The sequence below is a fragment of the Cornus florida genome, unplaced genomic scaffold (genome assembly GCF_030987335.1).
Source record: "Cornus florida cultivar Cherokee Brave unplaced genomic scaffold, ASM3098733v1 CherokeeBrave_3.0.0_Hap2_Chr04, whole genome shotgun sequence".
Lineage (NCBI taxonomy): Eukaryota > Viridiplantae > Streptophyta > Magnoliopsida > Cornales > Cornaceae > Cornus > Cornus florida.
In genome coordinates, this window is record NW_026775574.1 from 7568924 (window position 1) to 7590716 (window position 21793).

Sequence of the window (21793 nt, forward strand, 5' to 3'; positions counted from 1 at the left end):
TCCTCGTTAAATATTGTTTATTAATGTTGGTCTTACCTTGTGTTTGTAAAAACAAAAACTTAAGATAAATTTATAATAAAATGTGCGACTTGTGAATGGTAAATTCATTCACTCATTTGAAACGAACGGTGACAGAAAAATAATTCTCTCACAACATTGGTGTGCCCCATCACAACCGGCACTGTGAGACAATAGATCATCAATTCTAATAGGGCACACCAATACTATAAGATACCAATTATTAATCCTCGTCAAACATTGTTAACGTTGTTCTTACCGTTTCTAGTCCACAAAATATTTTCCCTATTTGAGGAATTTTTTTTTTCTTCTTTGTTATGTTATTTTCAAAGCTTGATTAAAATTTGACAAACATACTTAATAAATTTGATGCAACAATGAAACCTAACTTGTACTGGAAAACTTATATTTGGTCAAAAACATCATGAGAAGGTTCTATTGAGGAATTATGTATATCAAACTCAAACCACAACTTAGTCCAAACCATTTTTGAAGGAAACTCAAAACAAAGCAATGAGTCACTAGGTTGTTGTTAAGTGGGGTACAACCTAATAGAAGCTAGGGTTGCTTTTGTTGACTAAAGACATCACTTGCATTTGATCACAAGTGGGACCCACCAACCCCTGTGTGCCACATACCTCACCCCATTGGTTGAGAAGTTGTGTCAGAAAAGCCCTTCCATATTATGGGTGGAGAAAGGATAAGGAACTGTTTGCCATCTCATCTCTTTTGGCTCACATTTATTGGACAGTGGTAGATTGGGAGTGTTATTGCAAAACAATGCCCAATAATATCCGAAAATTACCAAAAACCCCTAATATTTCTAGATGGAATTCATTCTTGGGACCCACCAATCAATTCCGTTGGAGACTCGTTTTATTTTGACTCGATCAACCCTAGTACAACCCTTTGATCTTTCTTCAATCAACTTGAGGTTTTCTAGACGATTTTCTCCGGAAAAAAAAACGCCAAAATAGTAGATAAATCTACTCTCATCACCCATAGTATTTAATAAGAAAGTGATTGATCTTTGTTTTTAGTATACGACAAAAATATTAGACTCAAAGATACGTAATTAATTTGTCCTTGTTAAACTCGATCTATTTGCAGTACTAATTTTGATTTTAACAAAATATTTGCGGCATAAATTTCTTTTAAAGAAAATAAGAAAAATGTGTTGTCAATAAGAACAAAAACAAGGATTGATACTAGTACTAATTTTGATTTTAAAAAAATATTCGCTGCACAAATTTCTTTTAAAGAAAATAAGAAAAATGTGTTGTCAATAAGAACAAAACCAAGAATTGATAGCAGTACTAATTTTGATTTTAATAAAATATTCGCGGCACAAATTTCTTTTAAAAAAACAAAAACAAAAATTGTGCTGTCAATAAGAACAAAAACAAGGATTGATCTTTTATTTTTTTCCCCAATTCCATGATAAGATTGATTGATCGATCTTCGTTTTTAACACATGAAATTGGTTGAAGAATAAAAAATAAGACCTAATGGTACAAAAATAATATAATTGATTAATCACGCTTTACTCCCTTGTCCTAATTTAGATGTCGTTTTTAGAGAGTACTAATTTTTAAGGGGACATGTGGGACATGTCTTATTTCCCTGAAAAGTAACTAATTTACCCTTCTAAGTTTTGAATATTCAAATTTAAAATTTTAAACTCCAAGGACATATATAAAAAGATGTAAAATATATTGTTTAAAAAAAGGAAGTGACAAATATTTTGGAACAAACAAAAAAAAAAAAAATGACATTTTTTAGGACAGAGGGAGTATTTGTGAACAAAGATGAATTCAATTGAATTGTCCCTTGTAAATATTAATTTTGATAATATTTTTCCAAACAAAACATTCATGACGAAAAATGTATAAAAAAAAAAAATAAAAATAAAAAAACAAGGATAGATGGAAAGCAAAATAAAATTTAAGGAATAAATTGGGGGGTGAAAAAAGATTTTCCCACTATAAAGATCATCTCAAAGGTATCCTAGGTTTTGTCTAACTCAAATGGGTCCATTGATATTTTTATTTTATTGACACATATGTGTGTGTGAGAGAGAGAGAGAGATTATGGTAGCAATAGACTAATATAGTACATAGGGTTTCTATGTTGCCGACATGGCACGCACAAACTTAATTAATGTGACAAAGTCAATTTCGGATTGAGGCCTCTTCTATGCCCACTTGGGGTGTTTTAGTTCGTTGGGTACCAAGTGGATACAATTATTACAACATATAGTTACAAAGAATTATTGTCATTCTCAACATATATATATATTACATATATATATATGTCATTCTCAACCTATACATACACACGTATATAGTTATATAAAAGGAAGGACAGTAACAGATAGTACAAGCACCAAGGATAAGTAAAAAATCAAATTATCTTTTTCCATGTTATTTTCTACCAATTTAAACATGGCCATGTCATTTTCTACCAATTTAAACATGGATTAGGTGAAGGAAAAAAAAAAATGGATTATGTGTTCTTCAAATGCATAGTATATATAGGCAGGTCAAAATCGTTACGAATCCATGTTCATTTTAATTGCTTATTTTAGAGGGTATTAATTAGTATGAGTAATATGAAGTAGGTTGCTGGAACAAAAAATAAATATATGTGTGTGTGTGTGTGTGAGAGAGAGAGAGAGAGAGAGGGAGGAGACTTGATACGTATATCGAGGTCAATGAAGTCAATACAAAGCCAATTCTAATTCTCTGTTGGCTTGCACTCATATGCTGATAACTGATGCCATTATTTATTCATTCACTAGTACGCGTTTAAGACCATTTCACTCTATTTTGAAACGTCAAGTACGGTCAAATGTTTGTCCTCTGCATCCAACTTGGAATTTTTAGGGTTTTTAGTCAAATTGCTTATGTGTGTGGCTATTATACAACTAACAGGTCAACCTCCATCTCCAACTTGCATTAACTATATTTTTTTTTCTATATTTTTTTTTCCACCCCAAAATACTCGTACACACTGACAAATGTCCACTATACCCCAACTCATAATTATACCAGTTGAGCTGACGATCCAATGGTAGATACATTAACTAAGTTTTATGTCCCTTTTTTTTTTTTTCTCTTTTCAATTTTATTTATTTATGAAAGATCACTAAATTTATTGACATCATAAACCTTGGTCTCCGATTTCAAATCAAGTACTCCATTTCAGATCCGACCCTATTCAGATTTTTCTTTCATTTGTTTTTAGAGTAATGCTATTTGTTTGTCTAGCGTAAGAAATTTTTATCCATTCAATGTAACATGAATTTCAATGAAAACCTTTAAACCTAACAAATAAGTTTGAAAATTCTGTTTACAATTTATACACATAATGCATATTTAATTTCATGATATATTGGAGGAGTAATATATTTAGAAATACTAAAATATAAAAGAACGTGTAAAAACAGATTCCAAGTTTTGAATTCTGTATCATTACTTTTACTTTTATATATACGGTATATTATAATATTTGAAGTATAAGGGTATTGACTATAAATATTGTGTGTATATATATAACATTGGTGAGCTGGTGGGGATTAGGGTGAGGTATCCTCTACCAGCCTTGATAAAGTTTTCTCTTCCCCGCCAAATCTGCTCATATATATATATATATATATATGAGATGAAAGTCAAATCGTTTCAAATTGATCTCAATTTAGCATCTGACTGCGATATGAATAAGATTAGCATCCTATTTATTTAATGTCATGTGATATATGTTTAGAAAATTAAGATCTTCCACTTCAGAGCCTTTATAGCATCACTTATGTACAATATAACCAAAAAAAAAATTAAAATCATAAAAAGAAAGAAAAATAAACGAGCCAAGGGATGCATACTCATAAAACACATCCCAATTAAATAATTATTGGACACTTTGAGTTCTTTTACATTAATGATGATGTATAAATATTATATATATATATATATAATAGTTTGTTTGGCGTGGAGGAAAGGAAAAGTGGATAAAGGAAAGACATAGGGGATGGAAAAGACATTCTTAAAGATTGAGTAAGTAAAATGGAAGGGAAAATGTGATACTTTCAAATAAAAAGGAGTTACGAACTAAGTCACGTGAAGCGGAAGCGACACTCGTTGAGAAGGATTGTGTAAATTTGGTTATGAGTATTATTAATTTGGTAATAATGTCTCCTCAATTATCAAATTCTATTTTTACAAAATTTGGACTGATAAAAAATTGACGGGTCAGAAAAATGCATCTAGAAATATTAAAAGTTTTCAGGTTTTTTTTTTTTTTTTTTTCCTTTCTAGAAGAACAAAAACAACATTACAAGGGACATTAAGTTTTTCGTATTTGGTGGGTCAGAAAAAAATTGATGAGTCAGAAATAAAAAGAGATATTGAAAAAGCCTCTGGTACATCATTTTAAACCTTTCTGTGGAAAAAATATTCTCGAAAATGACCCTTTTTTGAGTTCTAGTACTATTAAGATTTTTCGCATTTTCAGAAAATAAAGTCTATCCCAAAGTAAATGACTTTGTGAAAATAAATAATACAAAATTTGACCTTAACACCACTTCATTTTAAAACAATTTTATCTATTTGGTTCGATTTTATGCGAATTTATTTTAAACTAGATTATTAAAAAACTTGATCCAAACACAACCTGTACAGTAGATACAGTAATTATAATAACCACCACGTGGATTTAATTAAACACTAAACTAGTAGCTAATTAATTACTATTAATTAACGTGCTAAACCAACATATTACAACATGCAGATGGAGTCCACTTGACATGAATAAGTCTACTGTTTTTCATTTTTTTCTTTGCTGATTATTGAATTTAAATTTTTTTAACTCTATTGTCAAATGATAATATTCAGAGTTGGGGAAGTGGAAATGTCACTCCAAAGGACAGATATATATGCGAAACTAAGACCTCACAAAGTCATTGTTTTTCATTGAATATTCTCAAAATTAGTCACCGCATATATATATATATATATGAAATTAAGACCTCACAAAGTCATTCTTTTTCATTGAATATTCTCAAAATTAGTCACCGTGAGATTAATTTACAGTCAACTTGATTTATTGCCAATCTGTGAACGTTAGCACAATACACCATATATACAAATAGTAAGACATATATATATAGAGAGAGATATAACTTAAAGATACGTGTGTGTATATACATATCTTCAATTAAGTTGACAAAGTTAGGAAGTGCATGGGATAAGACAAACAAGTGATTTGATGGGTAATATTTAGGGGTACTTGGAACAAGTCAAGAAATGAATGACATGTTAACTAACATGGGTCCTCTAAGCCTAATTTGATGCTATATATATATATATATATCTTCAATAATTATCTTTTGAAGCATTTGACATTTTGAGCTCATCAAATGGGAAACCACGGAAATACCATTATTTAGTATGACTTGGAAGTAGTATTTGCCATGCAATAAATATAATTTATTACTGTAATACATAGAAACACAATAAATATAATATTATCCATACTCTTAATTTCTTCTTGATGATTCTTTTATCGTTAATGTCACATGCAACCCTTTTGACCTTGCATGTTCGTCAAACTCTTATTGATTTACTATTAATTAATAATAATTAATTAACGGATTTTTTAATTTTATTATAATTTTTTTTTACCATAGAAATTTCTCCTATCTCCACTTCTCTTCTGGTTAAAAAAACAAATTATGTTTCAGAAATTTGATTCATCAAGTATGTGCATGTGTGTGAATAGTTTTGAATGGGTCATAGATTCATGACAACATATGTTGCAAAACTGAGAAACTGGATTAGAAGTCCAACCTAGCATAGAATAAGTTTACCTAACCTACCTTTACTTTATTTATATTTATATATATATATGCCCGTGAAGTAAGACCGAGTACTTCTAACCCTCCGATACCACAATGGCAATGACGGGACCTCATACATTGACTTTGCCTTCTTAAATATGCCATATCCGGAAAAACATGATCTATAAATTGGACTTTACAAGGATCTCAGGCTTATGCACTCCCTTTTTCATCAGATTAATCTCATAGTAAGTTCCATAACCACTAGTAATGAATGTGTCTTCAGATTTCATTGTGCGCACACTGTGTTTTAACAGCTGGGGAAGAACATAATGGAATGAAAAGTGTTTTCAATATATAGTGTTCATAGCATAAGCCATGAGAAACATATTAAACAGCTATATCACAATTTTTCACAGATCGAAAACACCAAATGTGCAGTGATTGACATAGAGATAAGGATCGATCTGATCTGACCTAAATCGATCATGTTTCATGCAAGCATAATGTCCCGGGGCCACGAGGTACAAATGTGGGGTGTTATCTTATATGCATTGAGATCTGAATTGACATGTAACATTCATCGAATGCCAAAATTTGGGTATGATACATTGTGGGGAAATGAATTTGTTCAGTGGTTCATGAATAAAGTAAGAGACATACATTCTACATATAATGTGCAAATGCCAACAACTCATTTCATACAATTCTTTTGGGGAAAAGCCAAACACCTCTCAAGTCACATCTTTCTGAAGTAGTGGTGTACCAACTCCTCGAATCATACAAGGTCCCCCTCTCTCTATATGCCCCCTCTTGCTAATAAGCTCAAAATCTGTATTTTTCCTTTCGACGAAAACTCCGTTAATTGGAATTGTAAGTCGGTATAAACCCTTTCGCGTGCTGGCTCTCCATTTCTAGAGCCATCAAGGATTTCTGCCTATGATATCTGTTTCTCTTTGCGGCTAGTGCTGGAGAAAAAGATCAAAAGTTTTAACATTTTAAGTATCGTTGTGTCAATATAGAATTCGAGCATATAACTTCAGAATATCGGACAATTATAAAATAGTAAATAAAATTGGAACATGATGTTAACAGCAATTTCAGTCAGACTTGCAGAGTACATTTGTTAAAATTCTGAGAACAATTGCCAAAATGAAGGCCGACATTGTATTTTATGATGGCTAACACTGCAAACTGTGATATTGGATTTTAAACATGGAAATAATATCGAAAGATGTGAGAGAAAAAGGCAAATAGTGTAGAGAGAAACTAAAGTTTACATTAGTTGGAAGCTGAATCTACCCTACTATAGACTACAGTTCACAACATGAAAAGACCAATGCACCAACTCTAAATGATTTATTCCGATGGTTTATATATGCTATATTACCACCTCAAATTTAAATAATCAATAGATCTATGTGGAATCGCCTTACTTGAACTTTGCCTCGTTGGTGGGTCTTGAAAAGATCATCAATTATATATGCTATATTACCACCTCAAATTTAAACTTTATCAAATATCTTAATGTAGTAGGGTCATACATCCCCAGCTATATATTAGTTCTGTTTATACACTCTAGGGCCATACATCCCTTTTGATTTTGCCACGTACTGTAACACAGTTTGAGAGATTTTCTCAAATATTGATGAGCTATGGGTTTGAAACCCATCTGAATAAAAGATGAGTGGAGGAAATTTTGAAACTTATGATAACCCACTAGGAATATGCTGCAGATTTTGAACTGCCACAGCCAAATCCGTTATCTATCCCAAGGAAGAAATACTTGCAGCAGATGGTATGGCGGATCACATGATGGCACAAGAAATATATTTCCAACAGATGCACAAATGGAAACAAAATCAGAAAACATTTGACAAGTAGGTAATTGTAAAATTTTACACTTACACATCAACTCGGAAGGTAGACCAAAGTCATAATCATTACGGCCCCTCCTGCAGCACAAGTATATAACTAATAACAGCATGCAAAAGATAACCAGGCATGATAGGCCTATTGCAATTTTCCCAGCATTGGATAAGCCGCCATTCCGCCAAAATAGAGGACAGTCTGGCAAAGGAGGTACACCACACAAGCCCTTATTGCCAGAGAGACTGAAAGAAGTGTTGAAGCCCATCAGATGATTCAAACAATCGGGAATTGCTCCAAAAGAATTAAATAAGAAACAACATACTTTCTGGCATAAGTAGGGTAATTATATATTTTATACATATTCCATAACTTTTAATATTGATCACAGTTGTTGTTTGTATGTATTTTCAGCTCTTTCTTCATGGCAATAAAACAATTTGAGGTTATTCAGTTCTAATTTAAATGGATAGAGCCCAAGTTGAACAAGCATCCTTATGGCCGGTTTCCCAAGCCCCAAATAGTTGGGATTCAAGGTATTGTTCAGTAACTGCAGTTAATTTGTAATAGTAACCTCTACAAGTGTGAATTTTATGGAATCAACCAATCAACTATTAAATCAACCGAATAGCTACTATAACGTCCCAAACTTGCCTCAAATATATAGGGGTTATGCCTCCGAATTCAAAGTTAATTGATTACATGACAGTCGTTTCTTGACAAAGTTTTTCGTCTGGTTTCCAGAAAAGGCACTTTGATTTAAGGCCTAGCCCATAATTATTCTGCATATTGAACCTCCTAATTAGTTTTCAAACAAGTTTACCTAAACACAAAGGTTGAGTACGGGCCAAACTAATCTAATGACAAACCTAAATCCAATGGCCTCTAGATCACATACAATTCCTTAAGTTGTGTTATCAACAAAACTTTTAAGATGGGGATTTTTTTTTTAGTTAAAAAAAAAAAAAAATTTCCCCAGTGAATGCTTTAAGAGTCGTGTTGACATAGATATCCGCTCAATTTTCAATCTTCAGTCACAACATCTATGGCAAATTAACAAATAAATGACTTATTCCCAACAACTTGATTTACATTTTACTTGAGGAATATTCCAACACTTATTTAATGTAACAAATGGTATAATTCCTCCCTAACCATACATAGTGCAGCAAAACACATACCTTGGTTATTGTGTGAAATTTTATTTTCAGTCGTGATTATAGGCTGTACTTCACATTCTTGATTAATATTGTACTGTTGCAGCACAAATTTCCTTTGTATAGTAAGCTTAGAACTAAACATCAGGTTTTATATAATTTTCGGCCACCATAAATGGATTTTAAAGGTGTCTTTCCCATTACAATGATAAATCGGAATAAAAATATCTCATGTACATAGTACCGATTATAGAACGGTAACAGAGTGAAATGGGTGTTAACGTCTGTTTTTGTTTTACATTGTACACTACTTAATGGTCATTACAGCCTCGCTCAGCCAAAACTGAGTTATAGCATTACCAGTCTTCATTTTTCCCACTTTCTAGTTTCTTCAGCTTAATTATCTCTTCAAAGGTTTAAAACTTGCAGTGGAGATTTGATCTGATGATTAGGAGGCTAGACCTTTGAAGGCAACAAAGGATTCACATTTTTCTTCATATCTAAGCTACTGGTGGAATACATGGGAGTCAAAGATTCATCATTTGCGTAAAGTGTTTACCAGAATTTGGGTATTTCAGTGCATTGGCAGGATGCCACTAAAAATTAGATTTTATTCCTTCTAAGAGAGTATAGTAGCCAGGCTGTTTTTGTTTGATTGTTATATAATACAACTAGTTGTGGCTCATAAAGTTTTGATGGATTAACGTATTTGTAGCAGGTCTCAGGTGAACCTGTTTGTAGTTCTAGAGTGAATTCTCTTGGTGGTCTTTATATGTAATTTTTTTTATCCTTAATAATAATCTTTGTAACAGAGAAAAAAGAAAACATTACACAATGATAGAGCATATTAAATACAGTAGACTTGAGGTTCCATAGATTTCTCAAAACTCAGAAAAGCAAACCAAAGATGAAAAAACTGAAACCAGCAATTACAGTAAAACATACTCAATAGCTCCTCCATGGACACCAACTGAATAAAGTTTCTCTGGTACTTGTCCTTCCAATAAGTTACCATTCAGAAACCTGACAAGTAAAGGAAGACATATATACTAAAAGGATCAAAAGGAAACCAAAAAAATGTTTAATGCCTAAATAATTAATGAACAGCATATATTAGTATGATATCACTAAATTTCAAGATCAAATAAACAAGCCATCTTCCCTTTCCCATTTTCTTCTAGTCCACATAATTGTTTGGGCAATCAGACAATTCGAAGTTTTGCAGAAAAAATAAAGTATGAAGTAAAATGTCCTAGAGAATCAACTAGAGGTGACGAGTAATAATATCTAGGGTAAATGTTCAAAATTAATTACTAGATAAGAGCTAATGGCTACAGGTCAAGTTAGCCAATCTGATATTAGGCCAAAAGTGAATCTTGCATGGGATGTGTATTGAGGCACACTGGCATTAGTAAAGCAAAAAGTTCTTTCTCTGTCTAAGGAGCCAAAAGAGAAGGAAAAAAAATGTTGAAAGAGGAAAAGGCATATAACTTACACAAGCTGAAAATTTGAAGAAGCAAGACTGTCTGGTATGGTAAAGTAAAAGTTCTTTCTCTGTTTAAGGAGCCAAAAGAGGGAAATAATATGTTGAAAGAGGAAAAGGCATATAACTTACACAAACAGTAAATTTGAAGCAGTAAGACTGTCTGGTATGGACCCAGTAAACCGATTGTTTGAAAGATCCCTACATCAAGCAATGTGAAAATAATTAGTTTGAGAAGTACAGCAATCGCAACCAAATGTCTGATCATAAGACCAACAAACATTGAAAGAGGAAGAGGAGAAGAAGAAAACAACTAGCTGGTGGGTACAAAGGAAACAAAAAGACCAAGCAATAAGCCAATAAATATTAAATTTGCAAGCTAAATCATAACAAGGAGAATTGACTTACAAGGATTGAAGGAAAGACAAGAGAAGAGATTTTAAATGTGAGAGTAGACTTTATTAATCAATAAATGCACATGCATCAACTAATCGGCAGAAATTCCAAACTATATGCTTGATTTATTGATGTTATGGAGAGGAAGCAAGATGGGTGAGTTCAAAGGGGAAAATGAATTGAAATGCCACATAAAGTAAGGAATACATCAGCCATAGCATAGTAGAAGTTTGTATCAGCCATAGCATAGTAGAAGTTTGTATCAGCCATAACATAGTAAAAGTTTGTAATCATACAGCTTCACAAGAGAATTTTGACCCAGGCCTGAGGGTAGGGTACCTTCCAAAGAATTAGAACTCAAGTTCCTGCAATTAAGAAAGAAAAAAAATGTTTCTGATTGGTTAACCTATTTTAAAAAGCAAAAGATTGACATTCAAAGAAGCAGTAGCATGCATGTAAATAAAGTTTTAGTAGATTAAATAAAAATGGATCACGGGAAAATTCTAACCATATATCAGAAAAACAAAACAACAAATTCAGTATATCACTAAAGACGATAATAATGAACAAAGACAACTTTGCATAGATGACATCAAATTATAAAACAATACAGAACTCCACATAATTTTTTTTTTTTTTTTTTTAGTTGGTACTCACACACACTTGTCTCTTCTGAGACTTGAACCCCTGACCTCCCTTTGGGAAGTAAGAGGTTGATACCGCTAGGCCACTGACCTGTTGGTAACTCCACATAAATAGAAATTTAAGAATCATTCGTTATGTGCTATTTATAAATTCGGCAATATGTGACGTATGCTTGGTGAGTATGCAAACCAAAAAGAGATTTTGGTTGATTTATATTCCAATCTCCATTTCGGCTGTTTCCCTCCACAATAATTTTTTTCATGCCCGTTCCACATGTGCTTCCTAGTGGTATCTTCTCATCTTCCAAAGTGGAAGGGTGAGGGTTCAAGTCCCCCTTGGCACAGTGGGTGTGAGTAGAAAAAAAATGTTGAGTCTGAAGAAGATATATTATACCTTACCCTTTGCAGGATCTCTGTATCATAATTGTTTGCAGATATCATAGGAACAATTTTAGCAATTTCTATCATGATCATATTTTAGGTCAAAAAACCATTTCTTAAGAAATTTCTTAAGCCTCACACCTAGCAAAAGCTACATCTACCATTGAATGCTCATAGAATTGAATAGTGTAGCACAAAAATCTGTTGGCCCAGCTCATGATAATCTATATTGTTCGCATCAATGAAATAAAGAACATGTTGCTTTTGTTCTCCATCAGCTCAAGCTTTTTAGAAAAATGATTGTAAACATCCTACTAAAACAAGATGGTCAATTATGAAAAGAAAAAAAAAAAAACGAGATGGTCCTACATTACAACTTCCTGATAATATAATACATCTACTGATCTACATGCATGGCCCTCATAAGGATGTCTAACCACACAAGAATAACCGTGTGGATGAATGAATAAAAAAATAAGTCCACTGTTTTCCATCATCGTAAGCTTTTATGATTCTTTGTTGTTAACAGTTCAAGGATTGGTTTATCTCAGCATTTTTTTTCTCTCAATTCAAAGATTATTTTATTTACAACTTTGTGCTTAGAATGCATAATTGTTAACATATATAATACCACGATTTATGGTATGACTTACCATAATAGCAAAGATTTGACTATGCATATGTTAGCATATATGATACCACGATTTATGGTATGACTTACCATAATAGCAGATATTTGACTATGCTATAGAATATGCCATAGAATATGCTTTAGAATAAGTTGTGATTTGATTTTGATTTTATTTAGTTTCCTTTCTTGTAATATGAGCATGTGCTCATTTTATCTATAAATACTAGAGCTATGAATGAGTAATTCATATCATTCAAGCCTTTACACAATTCTCTCATTTCTCTTCTTTTTATATATTTCTACTTGGTATTAGAGCCAACACCATTCCACACCTTTCAGTAGCCTTACTACTTGTGCGACAGCTACCTTAGGCTGTTTGTGACATCATGTGACGTTGCCTACACATGTTTTTGTGTGTTACTGTTTTGTGATCGAAAACAGGTATTTTTTTTTAAGTTTTACAATTTCTTTTTCACTCTTCTAGGGTTGGGTAAATTGGAATAGTTGGTTTCCAACACCCAGAAGGGCTTGGGTAAAAAAAAATTTAGTCTACAAAAAGGTTCCGAATATTAAGGAGGCTGTCTGGCTATATGTAAGCGGGCGACGCTCCTTAAAAAAGGTATGTATTTGGATTTTTCGGAAATGGTCTAAGGAGACATTGTTATTCTTAATGGTCTAAAAAGACCCTTTGATTTATTAACAGAATTTGTGGTGTTTTTGGAGTTTTTTTATTGTCGTGTGACAGATTATGGCAGATTCAGGATCCTCGACTGTTAATTCTCTTGGCTCAAGTTCTGTGGGTGGTGGTGCCATTTTTCCCACCAACTCATCAAAAAATCCAAGACTTCAAATCACCACAGTGAAGTTGGATGGTTCCAACTATTTGATTTGGGCACAGTCTGCCAAGATGTTCATTGGTGGCAAAGGCAAGATTGGCTATATTACTGGTTCTGAGAAAGAGCCAGCTGAGTTAGAGAAGGCATATCCACAGTGGTTTGCAGATAACGCTATGATTATGTCTTGGCTAGTCAATTCGATGCAACCAAACATAGCTGTTGGCTATATGTTTATGAAGACTGCTAAGCAGATTTGGGATTCAGTATCAACGACTTGTAGGGAAGCTCGTTTATTTATCCATGACTCGACCTGACATTGCTTATGCCGTGAGTGTCGTGAGTCAATTCATGCACTCTCCTCGTGCCCCTCACCTTAATGCAGCTATTCGGATCCTTCGCTACTTAAAAGGGTGTCCAGGCCGTGGTATTTTGTTTGCCAATCATGGTCACTTACGTGTTGAGGCTTGGACAGATGCTGATTATGCAGGATCAATTTTAGATAGAAGGTCTACTTCAGGTTATTGTACCACTATTGGTGGTAACTTGGTTACTTGGCGCAGTAAGAAGCAGGATGTTGTCTCTCGATTTAGTGCAGAGGCAGAGTATAGGGCTATGGCTCTTGGGGTAGGTGAGTTGCTTTGGCTGAAAACCTTGATGACAGACTTGTGCCTTCCAATGTCGCTTCCATTATTACTCTACTGCGACAACAAGTCTGCCATTAGCATAGCAGCAAATCCCGTTCAGTATGACAAGACTAAGCATATAGAGGTGGACCATCACTTCATTCGAGAGATCATCATCTCTTGTCAAATTTGCACTCCATTTGTCCCAAGCTCTCAGCAGCTTGCAAACATTCTTAGAAAAGGCATCAGCAAGATTGTGTTTGAGAATGCATTGTCCAAGTTGGGCGTTTCAGATATCCACGCACCAACTTGAGGGGGAGTGTTAACATATATAATACCACGATTTATGGTATGACTTATCATAATAGCAGAGATTTGACTATGCATATGTTAGCATATATGATACCACGATTTATGGTATGACTTACCATAATAGCAGAGATTTGACTATGCTATAGAATATGCTTTAGAATAAGTTGTGATTTGATTTTGATTTTATTTAGTTTCCTTTCTTGTAATATGAGCATGCGCTCATTTTATTTATAAATACTAGAGCTGTAAATGAGTAATTCATATCATTCAAGCCTTTACACAATTCTCTCTTTCTCTTCTTTCTATATATTTCTACTATAATACATATGCTAAAACCTTATTCTAAACGTCAACTCATTATATGAAAAGTAACATAACAGACACTATGCATGGGATATATGCTATGCAACCTCCTATACTGCTAAAATAGCTTCTTGAGTTCTTGGAAACTAGGAAAACCAATTTGTTAAGTACCCATATTAAGGCACTTTGACAATCATGGAAAGAGAATGAGGGCATAATCAAAAGGGTCATTACCCAGTGTGGTAGAAGGGGGTGAATTGCATAAAAACCTAACATTTGGCATTATTCGCAAAAAGTGACTCCTCATGGAATTCGAACTTGCTTTTTCACGTTTTGACAACTTCAGCACTTTACCAGTCCACCAAGTAATAATGGCACCTAGAATGGCAACACAATGATATCTCGAAAAGAAATAACTAAGATTGGTTGACTAACTTGTTCAACAAAATTATAAACACTACGGGATTACCTTATGGACAAAGAAGAGTTATAATAACCATATACAGTAAAATGTGCATGTACAATTATACTTGGTTGCCATCAAACTTGACTCTCTCTCTCTCTCTCTTCCCCTCTCTCTCTCTCCGAATCCTTTTCTACGTAATAGTGTATGCAGAATAGGCACCATAAGGGCAAAGCCAATAAACATGAAGTATACAAGAGTTAACACATAAGCTCCCACTACAAGGGTTCTTATCTGCTATAGAATCTACGAAGAAGTGTAAGAACCAGGAAACTATACTAGAAAATTCAAGATTTTTAGATATATGACAAGATTTTCTTCAACTACGAACCAAGAATTTCGCATCTCAAAGGTGCATATGCGTATGTTTGGTTTAGTATTCTGAAAACAAAATAATCATCCATCCTCATCGTCATCCTTGCCTTAATTCCATATGAATGAGGGTGGGCACATGAATTCTCTCTCCAACCTTTTCTATTATCTGTGATTTCACCAACTATATTTAACTTTTTAAAGTCATTGTCAATAACCTCATCCCATGTTATTTTTGATCACCTTCTCCATCTCTTACCTTCTATTATAACTCGTCTTCCTTGTTTGACCAGCGTGTCTCTAGGTCTCCGATGTATGTGTCCAAACCAGCTAACTCTACTCACTAATTTTCCCACTATTGGAGAGTACTATTATAGGAACCCTCACTTAAATTACTCCTCGATAGAATATTGCTATGAGACTTGTAGCGATATTTGTATTTGACTTTCTATGTAATTCCTTTATTAGAAAATACTTGTTTTACAAGTATTCTTACTTTACAAGTATTTTAGTCTATATGATAGAATATTGATTTGAGTGATTTATGGGATTGATTTTAGGAATCCTCCATCAATGTATTTTCCATATTTATCATTTTAGAGGTGTTGATTGTAAACAATATTGAGAGAGAATATAATAAAGATATGTAGTCCTTTGAGGTTTGTGTACCGTGGATGTAAGCCCTAGTGGTTGAACCATATATATCCATGTGTTCTTCATATTCTATTTCTCTCTTCAATTTTGACATAGCATCAGAACAGGTTTATCATACCACACTCTATACTTCACTAGTCTTGGATCTCCGGATCAACTCATCTGAGATTTACTCGGTCTTAGACTCTCAACAATTTCATATTTAGTTTCAAGTTGGACACTTAAAAGTTAAAATCTCCATCTACCAACTTGGGGGGTGGGGGGGAGTTTGGAGAATATTTTATAGGAACCTTTACTTAAATTACTCCTTAACATAATATTGCTATGACACTTGTAACCATATTTGTATTTGACTTTCTGTGTAATTCCTTTATTATAAAATACTTGTAAAGCAAGAATACTTGAAGAGCAAGTATTTTCTATTCTCTAGCTAGAAGTCTTTCTCATTTCACCTATAAATAGAGTTGATCATTGTATACAAAAATAAAGAGTTTGTAATAAAGATATATCGTTGGCCTTTGTGTACCGTGGATGTAAGCCCTAGTGGTTGAACCACGTATATCCATGTGTTCTTCATTTTCTATTTCTCTCTTCAATTTTCACACTCACCAATGGATGCTACACCTGATTTTCTTCTCACACTTTCATTAGTGACCTTATCTATCTGAAAACTGTTTTAAGAAAAACCATTCACTGAAAACAAACCTATTATGTTTTCAGAATTGTCAACCAAACAACTTTTTGTACTGTTTTCTACATTTCAGTTTTTAAAAAACTGAAAGTATTCTCAAATACTGAACCAAATAGGCCCTATGTTCCTCTCCTTATAAACACACCTCATAAGACATAAAGGAGCAATCTTCCAAGATTGACTAACCTTACTAGCAGAGCAACCCTCTTGCCAGCACGCAATAACCAAAGCACCTAAAAGTGTCATTAAAATAGGATAAAGATCTCCAGTAACTGTAAAATGAATCAAAAAATTATTGACATTCCTTTTTTTGGTATGCAAAAATGATCGACACTTTCATGTCCCCGTCACATACTCCTTCCCACATGGTATTGTCTTGTCAAGCCAAAATGAAAGACATAGTGTTAATTACCCTCATCTATGGCTACAAGTATGCCTATACCAAACATTGAGAAAACCAAGGACCAAAAGAGGGCTTTGGTGTTCAAACATTAATATCCAAAGTTGGGTCTCTAAAGTCTTTGCCTATGGCATCCCTAACCTCTAAAAGCTCTTTCCCTCTCTCTAACCTTGAGGTCACCCAAATCTGTAGAGCATTCCAACCACCCAACTCCCTGCCTCTAGGCTTTTACCAGACCTCCATACTTAAATTGACCATGGATGAAATCTTGGCCTCAAAGTCTCGGGTGATTTCTGGACTGCCACTCTCACACACAAATTAGTCCTAGCTTGCACCAAACACAATCAATCTAGGATCCCTGTAACTACTCTGTCTTAATCACCTGCATGAAACCACAAACATCAATAAATATAATCAAACTTCAAGGTGTACTAGGCTTATTATACCGCATGAGTGGGTGGGAGGGGGACCTCAGCACATCAATTATTAAATGCCCCGTAAAACATTAATTAGATGTACAATCAGTCACCAAAAGTAGTAGAGACACCTCACAAAAATACTCATTTTGCTTGATATTTCTCTCTAAATATCTGGACAAACTATTTTCAATAACACAAAAACAATTCATCTCTAAACACATGGAAACCATGTTTTAATGTAAATGTCTTTAAAAGCATAAGAAGTTGATAGATGGTACTTACAAGCTTACCAAGTTTGACAAAAGAGCAATTTCGTCACTAATATAACCTTTCAATCCTTGACTTCCAAGATCTCTGTGAAATAAATATAAAAAATAAATAAAGGCAGTGGCCTCACATTAAAGCTTACAGAAAGCAAATGAAAACAGAGAGAGAGAGAGAGTAAATAATGTTGATAAGAAACCAGATGAGAAATTTCAAAGGTGCTTAACCAATGGAATCAATACTGACAACTATTGGTTGCAGGCTGATATAGGAAATTGACAAATAGATCGTTGCAGTAAAAAATAATATTCCTTTAATTGTTAAATGATATGATATCTATATATATCAACATTTTCACTCCAACAAATGATGCTAAGAATTTTCCCAAATTCTTCATTAACATCTCTTAGTGAGTCAACCTGTCCCAGTGTTGAGAACTTCTGTATAGAAAATTTTTTTATGGCATTTGGCATATATGACATCACCAATGAAAATCAACCATTTTTGGTTTACTTTGGAAGGCCACCATAGTTATAGTAGATAGAAAATTTGCAACTAACATTGAATTTGGTGTCTACAGGTCAAATGAAAATCAATCAAGGAGTTCCAAAGCATTTTAAACAAGAGGTGCCACCTTCTAACACCCTAGAATCTAGATGAAACCTGGAATTGTCAAAGCTGGGAAAGAAAACTGGTAAAATAATGAGGGATTGTGAAGGGAGACACCTTATGCAGAGCAGCAGCAACATTAGAAACTCTAGTCCCCAAAACAAAAGCTAGCGCAGTGAGAAACGGTTAAATTTTGTCTCTAAGAACTAATATCAGAAAAACTTTATTTGGAGCCTCCAAGGTTGTATGAGAGAGACATTGAGACAGACACCCCATGGAATAAGTCCCAAAGAAATGACAGCAGGCACTTGGTCTACTAATTAAAATTAAATGCAGTAAAAGTAAACCATGGATATGATAAAGATAATGGGTTAGCTGCTGGAATGGTAAATCTTGATAATCTTTGGAATGAAATGTATAGAGAGAATAGGGGGCACATTTTAACTCATCTGTCCATCTCTCCAAGTTCACGAATGTAACCTTCCATTCTTTATGGAATAATGTATAGTATGTCAAAGTAGTGTGTGAAAGTTGTATGTCATTTCACTTTTAAATACACACACACACACACACATATATATATATATCTTTTTATTTCTTTTTTTTTTCCTTTTTTTTTTTTTTTGGTCCATTTCAGGGTCCTGATCTAACTACCAAGGTCTCCCGGTTAGAATCCCCTATCTTTGTATTAAAAGCTTCTCCAATAATAATAAAGCTCATGATTATTATCTGACCCTATGACTGTTACGAAACAATGCACATCGTAAAATGTTCAAAATTGCATACCATTTCTGTGAGTTTTGCAGTTTTAGTTAACAAGGGTTCTCCAAAGAGAAGAGCTTAGCAATATGACCATTCAGGTCCTAATGTCGCTTTATTTACCATACAAGTTGCTTATATGCATAGTTAAGAATATATTGAAGCTCTAAGATGTTTAACTAATAGACCATACACAAACATAATAAAAGGAAGAAAAAAAAAAGTGCTTACATTTGGGAGACCACAAGGGCCGAGTTGTTCTTAATGGGATGGCAAGTGACACCCTCCCACGCATCCCAAGTAGTAGGAGCACAAGGGTCGCCGTTCCAACCCATCCTATCTGGAACACGAAGTGAATCTTTCAAAGCTCTCATAGCAACCACTGCAAAACAGATTCAATTACCACAGGTCGCATTTTAAAAGAATGCCACAATATTTCCTAAGATTCTTATTCTATTTGTTATATCTTTATAAGCCTACAGGTCTAAAACTGTCCACTTGGTAACTGAAAACACAAAGGAAAGAGGAATCATTATCAAGTCCAAAAGGAAGCAATTAAACCGGGCCTCTTGGGCCTTAACTGATGAAATTTCTAACAGTTCAATTTTTTTTTTATATTTATTTTCCTTTTCCTATATTTTCTCAACATCGAAACAGAATCCTATACATAAACAAATAAATCATATGCAAATGACTACAATATTCTATTCCCTATTCCATTATGAGCCTAGAAATCAATCGCTGAAAATCAAATGGATATGAATTCTAATTTCATCACTTTGTTTATATATATATATGTGTGTGTGTGTGTGTGTGTACCTTGATCCGAAACAGTCGAAAGATCAGCAGGAACAATGGCATAATTTTCGAGACCACAAATTACAGGTGCACCAACAACAGGAACAAGCTTTATGCTCAAAATATTGCTACTCAAATTCTTCACTATATAATACCAATTATACGCAGCAAAAGCCCCAACCTTCTCATATATATCAACACGGCTCACATTCTTATCATTTATCACCACTTCAAACACTCTCTGTCCTGGTTTGGTCACACTCAAATCGATCTCCGCAAAATGAAACCACACCAAGTAGTCCAATTTGGCATCCACAGGCATTTCATACTGCAAAGCGCTGTTCCCGGTCACCGTCAACGCCGTCTGATACAATTTCATCGGGAAATAATTAGGGCTTTGATTGGTATTGACAACGTTCTTGATCGCCGACACGGCCTTGACTCCAATCGAATTCTGCGACCGAAATTCGGCGTCGGACTGCCACGATCGGCCGAACACGTCGGTGTCATTGCTGAAACCCGGCCCCCACTGGTTCGAACCACTGGTCAACCGCCCGTAATTCACCAAAATGGAGCTGTTCCCGATCGTGATAGAATCGTACGACGCCGGATCGATCTGAATCAGCTCCAACGATCCGATAACGGGAGAATCAGTGGCAATGCTGTAGAAGCAGACCTCAGCCTCGCCGTCGGAGACGAACGCGAACAGATCGGAGTAGGCGCCGTTGCGGCCGATATCCTGCTGCCACGGCGAGCGCCAGCTGAAGACTAGGGTTCCTTCGACGGAGACGTCGAAGCTGGGGGAGTTGGACTTTCCGTCGTAGTTGTCGTAGACGGTGAATGTGCGTACATAGTAGCGGCCGTTGGGGACGGAGACTATGTAGCAGTTCTTCTTGCCGGAGGAGATGGGGAAGAAGCGGAGTGTCTTCTCCTGGAGGTTGTGGAAGCGGAGGGGTTCGGAGACGAGCCCGGTCGAACCGGCGGTGTAGAAGCGGTCGGAGAGCCAGGTGGTGGCGAATTTGTCGGTGGAGTTGGTCTGGCCACCGCAGTCTATGTGGTAGGCAGTGTCTGTTGGGAGTGAAATTAAGAGTCAGTGAGAGTTAAAAAAGTTAGTTATAATGAAAATGCATAAGTCTCTCTATATATAGATATATGTATAGAATTGGTTATATAGATATAGAGAGAGAAAGTGGTGGAAGTGAGCTTACCGAAGGGAGAGGAGAGAGAAGGGGAGGAGAGGAGGAAGGGGAGGGAGAGAAGGAAGAAGAAAAGGGGAGGAGGAGGAGACATGTTTTGTTGGTGGTGTTGGTTGGTTGTTTGGACATAGGGAGTGAGAGGAGTGATATGCGACTAAAACTAGTAGTGGTAAGTAAAGTGGAGAGAAAGGGAGAGGAAATGGGGCGTAATTAACGGGGTGGGGAAATAAATGGATGAATTGATGAAGAAGCAGGGTTTGTAAAGCTAATTGTGGTAGGAATGGAAGTTGGATGACCCCACAGGGACTTTTATGTGCTGAGAATCCATGACTACCTTACACAGTGGAGTAAATGATGGATTGATTGTGAGCACCAAAGAGGAGCGGTTGCAGGAACGCGCTCGGACTACCAAAAATTGTATGACAAATTAAGTCAAATATTTGTCTCCTAATTTTAAAATTTTAAAATTAACTCTAATCTGACTTGAAATTTTAGCATTAACCAAAGATTTTTGAAGTGACCTAAATATAGTACTCTATATATATATATATATATATATATATTTGAAGTAAGATTAAAAAAATGAGGGTGACACTGAAAATGAAAGGAATAAAGGACAGACGTGATGAGCAGCAATAAAAGAGTTGATTGGAGAAGGGATGGGTAGGCTGTATTTGGCATTGCCTCGTATTGGGGTATCTCTTGTACACGTGGCAGCCATGCGAGGCACTCTGATTTATTA

General features: G+C 34.7%; 1 protein-coding gene across 1 annotated transcript; it reads right to left on the reverse strand.

Moving 5' to 3' along the window:
* Positions 1–6184: 6184 nt before the first annotated feature.
* LOC132302657 (receptor-like protein 4) lies at positions 6185–21296 on the reverse strand. The gene is made up of 9 exons (XM_059799567.1): positions 21064–21296; positions 19877–20923; positions 19289–19439; positions 17708–17779; positions 11053–11121; positions 10493–10561; positions 9823–9900; positions 7760–7965; positions 6185–6819 (listed from the first exon to the last, which is right to left on the reverse strand). Exons 1-9 carry the CDS (start codon positions 21143–21145, stop codon positions 6713–6715), a joined length of 1881 nt encoding a protein of 626 aa, XP_059655550.1. The 5' UTR covers positions 21146–21296; the 3' UTR covers positions 6185–6712.
* Between the last annotated feature and the right edge of the window lie 497 nt (positions 21297–21793).

Coding starts and splice junctions, on each gene's coding strand:
- LOC132302657 (XM_059799567.1), bottom strand. CDS start 21,145: ATGTCTCCTCCTCCTCCCCTTTTCTTCTTCCTTCTCTCCCTCCCCTTC. Junction 20,924..21,063: donor TTCTCTCTCCTCTCCCTTCG/GTAAGCTCACTT, acceptor CACTCCCAACAG/ACACTGCCTACCACATAGAC. Junction 19,440..19,876: donor TTCGACTGTTTCGGATCAAG/GTACACACACAC, acceptor TCTGTTTTGCAG/TGGTTGCTATGAGAGCTTTG.